The following is a 6,770-nucleotide window of genomic DNA, read 5'->3' on the forward strand; positions in this document are numbered from 1 at the left end:
TCTTAAAAAATAAAATTGAAATGCTATTTTACAGAAATCTTGATCCATAGTGACAAACTCAATAAAATTTTCGGTGGCAACAAGAAATGTATAAATAATAAAGTTTTATGGGGCACACTTTCCTTCGGTGAACTATATATTAGTTCATCACTTCAATACTGAGTAATTTAGGTAAAGACAAATTTTAGTGGAGGATTTTTAGCGAATTAAACAAAATTCAAGAGTTAATAATTGAGTTATTTAGGTCTATTCGAATTTATAGGATATATTGATATTTAAATTAATTTAATTCTAAAAAATAAATACTAGAATTTCTTCTTAATCAACAAAAGATATACTAAACATTATTCCAACAATGATAATCTATAGATTCAACTTAAATTCCTTAATCAATAACCATATATTAGATTTAGATTTAAAAATGAAATCTAGTTGGAATAGGAAACAAGAAGGGAAAAGGTTTACTTAGTCACTAATCCAAACACCCCCTCTCACATTCGAAGGATAACCAAACATTCAAAAAGGATCCAAAACCAAACAGGAACAACTCTCTCTCTCTCTCTTCCCCCCCCCCCCCGGTGGTACGGTCCCAAGACTCCCAGGTCGCGACGCCACCGCCGATGTCGACGCCGACGCCGTTTTCCGGCCTCAAGTACTCCGACAGCCTTGCCGTGGTCGGCATTTCAATGGTCACGGCGGTGATATGCGAGGCTATCTCGTGGCTTCTCATCTATCGCACCACTTCCTACAAATCCCTGCGATCTTCCATCGACAAAGCTTCGAAAAAACTCGAGACCATGAAGACTTCCGAGACCTCCAAGGCCGCGAAGAAGTCCTCGAAGACCAAAAAGATCGACCGTGTGGAGAGCAGTCTCAAGGAGTCCACTCGAGATCTCTCCCTCTTCAAGTTCAAGTCCGGCGCCGTCGTCGCCCTCGTCCTATTCGCCGTCTTCGGCCTCCTCAATTCGCTTTTCGAGGGGAAGGCCGTTGCTAAATTGCCCTTCGTTCCGGCGGCGATCGTCCGCAAAATGAGCCACCGGGGGCTGCAGGGGGGTGATTACACCGACTGCTCAATGGCGTTCTTGTATTTCCTCTGCTCCATCAGTATACGCACGAATCTGCAGAAGTTCCTGGGGTTCGCGCCGCCGAGAGGGACCGCTGGAGCCGGGCTCTTCCCCATGCCGGATCCAAAAACGAACTGATTGATTCGTAATTTTGTTATTATTTACGAGCGTGTTATTATTGTTAGGTTTTTGAATGGATCGATTGATGCATTCCCATAAAGACTGAATTGACCTAGGCATAATTGTCTAGTTTCTTAATGAGAACTGTGATTTATTTAATTCATGGGTTCATCTCATCATCGCTGGTTTCTATACTCATTGCAGTTATTTTCTCTTTTTTCCTTTTTCAGTTTCAGTGAGCCCAGTTGGTTGATTGTTTAGTTGGCTTTTTGTTTTAGTTTTAACGTTATAATTGTTGGTTTTTTTAGTTTTTTTATTTTATTTTTTATCTTGAATGCCATCCCAGAAAGACTGAATTAACCTCTATTTCTTTTGGCATAATTGTATGGTTTCTTAATTAGAACTTTGATTTGTTTGACTTGGCAAAGCTTGATTTATGGATTCCTCTGATCATCATTGATTTCTATAATTATTGCTGTAATTGTGTTGTGCTGTTTCAGGGATTGGTTGATTTGATTGGTTAATTTATAATTGTTTATTTGGTTTAAAATTTTAATATCCCAGGGAATGAATTTGTTCGAATATGTTTTTTTAATTTTTTTTTAACTTTTTTATTCCCTAATGAGAATTGGAATGTAATGTTTGATCATACAACAATAACATCCCATTGTGGGGTTGGCTAATGAATCCTCTTGTGCCAATACACTCGATTAGGGACATTTTCTTCGATTAACTAAAGAGCTACTAAATCTTTCCTTACTACCTCATTCCAAGTTATTTGAACCCTACCCCTTCCTCTTCTAGTACCATTTAAATGACTAGGTCGTTCCTCCCAACTGGTACACTAATTGACCTACGTTTCAAATGCCTAAACTATCTAAGTCGCCCCTATCATATCTTCTATCGGTGTTGTGCCTAACTTATTGCGAATATTTTCATTCTTTTTTTATCCTTTAATGTTTCACCACTCATTCACCTTAGCTTGCATATTTCGACCATTTTTACTTTTTGAATATGTTGTTTTTTAGATCCATCCTATAGAACTTTTCTTTTATTAATGGTATTCTACGATCGCATAACATACTCGACGCATTCCTTCATTTTACCAAACCTGCTTTGACTCTGCGTATTACATCATGTTCAATTTATCCTTCCACTTGCATAATATAACCAAGGTATTGAAATCTATCAGTACTGTTGATTTTTTGATGATCAAGTTTAATATTCTTCCTTTTTCTGCTTCTTCTTCTCTTCTTTTGCCTCTCACATTTGTTTTGTTCTTCCTCTTCTTTGTTCTTCTCTTTTTTCTGTTCCCCTACTGCTCTTGCTGCTTCTTCTTCTTCTTCTCCTTCTAATTCTCTCAATTCTATCTATATATATCAACTTTAATACCTATTCTACATCATCTTGTCTTCAATATTCTTCCTTACATAACTGAAATTACAAGTCATATATTTTGCCTTATTTTTACTTATCCTAAAATCTCTAAGCAGTAGACACCAATGCTGCTCTTCAAAGTTGTAGCAGATTTTTTCTCACTCTTACTTTCAGTTTCATCAATCGAAATAATATCGTTTGCAAACAACATACAACATGAGATCTTGCTGTGGATATTCCTAATAAGTTCATCAATCACTAAAGCAAACAAATGGGGATTTTTTGTAACCTTGATGCACACCCATTGCAATTAGGAATTTAGACTCTACGCCTACGACCCTAATGCTAGTCATTACTCTTATCATACATATCCTTAATGACATCAGTATATATGTTGCGTACTCTCTTCTTTTCTAAAACCCACCATAGAACTTATATAGGTATTCTATCATATGCTTTCTGCAAGTCAATAAAAATCATATGCAAGTCTCCCTTCTTTTTCCTGAACTTTTACGTTAATCTTCTTAGTAGGTAAATTGCTTCTGTTGTCGATCTCCCAAGCATAAAGTCAAATTGATTCTCGGAGACTTCCGTTTCTATTCTTATTCTTTGTTCAACTATCCTTTCCAACAACTTCATTGTATGAAGTTTAATTCTGCAATAGTTATTGTAATTTTGAGTATCACCTTTGTTTTTGTAAATAGGTACTGACGTACTTTTCCACTGTTCCTGCAACATTTTCTTGGTTTTTATAACAATATTGAGTAGAGTAGTTGACCATATACTTCATTTATCCCCTAGACATTCCCAAACTTCAATTGAGATGTTATCTGGTCCTTTAGATTTCCCACTTTTCATCCTTTTTAAAGCCATCTTAACTTTAGCGACTCTAATGTTACAATAAATCTTGAATTTTTTGTCTTTTCTCGTTTGATACTTATAGGTTTAAGCTGTCAATTTGGTTTTCATTAAACAACTTATTAAAGTATCTTCACCACCTCTTTTTTATGTCTTCTTCTTCTTCTACCAAGATATTATCATGCTCATCTTTTATACATTTTACATTCCCTAAATCTTTGTACTTTCTTTCTCTAGCTCTAACTAGTTTATATATGTCTCTTTCCCCTTCTTTTGTGTCTAGTTTAGCATATAAAATTATCATAGGCCTTATGCTTAGCTTCACATATATTCTTTTTTTCCTATTTATACTTTTCAAAGTTTTCTATATTTCTACATATTTGCCATGTTTTGTACTAAATTCTTTTTGTATTTACCTCTTTGGACATCTTGATCCCACCACTAGCCTTTTTTGTTCTCAGAGACTCTTCCTTTGGATTCACCTGAAATTTCTTTTGCTATCTTCTTAATAGAGTTAGCCATTTTATTTTACAAAGTGTTTGAATCTATTTTATCCCCAATTGTCCAATCACCCCCTTTAATAATTTTATCTTCAAATTTTACTATTTTCTCCCTTCAGACTCCACCAACGAATCCTTTTGCATTAATTTATGTTGCTATTTTTCTTCCCTTTCTTTGTAAAAATATCTAATACTAAAATTCTATTTTGTGAAGTCAGACTTTCCCTTGGGATAACTTTACAATTCTTAACAGATAAATGATCTTCCCTCCTAGTTAAGAAAAAATCTATTTGACTTTTATTTTGTCTACTCTTGAAGGTTATTAAGTTTTCTTCTCATTTCTTAAAATAAGTGTTCACTATTACAAGATCGTATGAAATGATGAAATCTTAAATCATATCCTCGGGTTCATTTTTATCTTCATATCCATGACCTCCGTGTACCTTCTCATAACCTCTATTATCCTTTCTAATGTGTCCATTCAAATCAACTCCTATGAATGTTTATTCAGACCCTTGTGTATCCCTTGTATAATACTATCCATAGTTTCCTAAAATCAAATTGCCTTTTAAGGTTTTCTATTAGTTCTATGCACTAATGGCATTTTTCATCTCTTGGCCTACAACTATCTTGATTTTTATGATCCTATCTCTTATTTTTTAATATCTATTGGATTATCTTTTAGGTCTTTGTCTATATGATTTTGATCCCATTTTTATGTTTTCTTTTTTCAGTGTACCAAAGTTTAAGTCCTAATTTTTTATTTCCCTAGCTTTCTCCCCTCTGCCCTTAGTCTTTTGGAGACATATTACATTAATTTTTCTTATAATCATTGTATCAATTAACTCCAACTTTTTCTTATAAGTGTCCCTATGTTCCAAGTTGCTAATCTAACCCTAGTTTCTTTGACTACCTTCTTGACCTGTTCTCATCTAGAATGGCTCGGCCTAGCCACCCTTGTTCATTTTTTGCTACACTTAGGTGGTATAAGTGCAATGCATTGCTCATAGAGGACACACTAGTAAATGTTTGATGAGGATTCATATCATATAGATCTAACAAATTTTGCATTGGCGGTTAGTTACCTTACGCAATCCTCCTTTTTATTCGGGCTTGGGGCCGGCTATGTGTAGAGCTATTTAGAGTATTTAGTGCTACACAGCTAGAGTATGATTATCTACTGAAAGAAGAACATTACAAATTAGTGGTTGCCACCTTGCTGTTGAAGTTACAAAAACTAGGCCAAAAAGTAATTGCAAAACGAGAAATCCCCATTCTAGTAGCAACTGTAGCATAGAAATATTTTTTAGGTACTTTATTTGACTGTAAATGATTAATAATTATTTATTTTTAGAAAAATTCTCCTGCATATTTAAATGTTAGAACAAAAATATGCACATATATTGAAAATTATTAGTGACAAAAAAAATTAATGTCTCAAGTGACGAATGAAACTAGATTTGTAAAGAGGTGATTAAAATGACACTATAATCTTATGCATTTATAAAAGAGTTGAACAGTGATTTTTTTCCCCAACTAAGATATGATATGGCTTATTCACTCCATTAAAATAATAGAGGTAATTTTATATACGTTGAGGTGGACAAAGTATGCATTTTAATGTGAAATGATTAATAAGTACTTCAAACTATGTCGTTAATTTCTTCCATTTAAGAATCATTTGCAGGGAGACATTAAGGAGTGTGTGTGTGTGTGTTGATGAAGGTAGAAGTGCTGTGGTGTAGCCTAGTGTTTTCTATTTTGCAGACCTTAAGGATCGAAAGGAATGTGAGAACCTTTGATTGTATAACCTCCCTTGTTTGTTGTGGGATGGAGCAGTCTTCTTAACCTCACTCTGCCTCTCTGGGCTTGGACTGGCAGCAGCTGTAGTATAATTTTTCTGGTTGTTTTTCATTTTGTTCTTTGGAGGGCATCTTGTTCTCCCCTTATTGTACTATTTAGTTCACACATATATTATATTATGAATCTATGCAATTAATTGATGTGGCAACCCACACACCATATGTATGTAATATATGTGGGGTGTATTGATGAATGTCATGATGAAAGCATATTTTTTTTGGGCGGTAAAATGGGGTCCAAATTACTCAACACAAGATCTAGGTAGCACTGGGTAATTGCATTGAAGATTGAAAGTGCCCGGTGGCAGTTCTGGAAGATAATTCACTCCAAGCTGGCAATTGAACGCATGATTTGCAAGCCAATCAGCACAGGTGTTGCTTTGCCACTGTGTGTTACACATGCACGACCCAATCCTGAGAGATGAGTTACTGAAAACAAATCAATTTTAGTATATATATATATATATATATATATATATATATATATGCAGTGATTATTAATTATTAGATGGTTAGATGTATATGTGTTTGAATTTTTTATTTTAATTATTCTGATGTCATTTACAGATTTGTTGCCCCTTTTGGCCTTCATAATTGTTGAACTGCTGATGTTCATAAGTTGGAAGATATGTTAATGGTTCTGTTATTTATATATTGATTCTGTTTTGCAAGTTCTAGACAGTTATTGTATTACTTTTCTATTTTATGAGTTCTATGTGAAACTTTTATATTCTTAATACAAGGGGAAGAGGTTCCTTGGTACCTGACTCTTTTTTATGGGGTCATTGCTGCTGTTCTTAGGACATGTTTATGTAGGACAAGAAGCAAGACCATGGGAAGATCGTAGTTGGAGAATAATTTAGAAGAATTTGGTCAAGGGATTGTTTGATTTGGCTAATAGTTGGAGGCTTGTTTGTAACATTTGTGTATTTTAGGGGGCATATTTTTAATTTCATATAGTTTTAGGGGTACATGTGTAATTTCATGTG

The 6,770-nt window shown here is 34.4% G+C and overlaps 1 protein-coding gene across 1 annotated transcript; it reads left to right on the plus strand.

Moving 5' to 3' along the window:
- The first annotated feature begins 496 nt into the window (after positions 1 to 496).
- On the plus strand, positions 497 to 1,343 carry LOC131167973 (uncharacterized). Its single transcript, XM_058127083.1, has one exon. It carries the CDS (start codon positions 621 to 623, stop codon positions 1,200 to 1,202), a length of 582 nt encoding a protein of 193 aa, XP_057983066.1. The 5' UTR covers positions 497 to 620; the 3' UTR covers positions 1,203 to 1,343.
- Positions 1,344 to 6,770: the final 5,427 nt, after the last annotated feature.

The sequence above is a fragment of the Malania oleifera genome, chromosome 11, assembly GCF_029873635.1.
Source record: "Malania oleifera isolate guangnan ecotype guangnan chromosome 11, ASM2987363v1, whole genome shotgun sequence".
NCBI lineage: Eukaryota > Viridiplantae > Streptophyta > Magnoliopsida > Santalales > Ximeniaceae > Malania > Malania oleifera.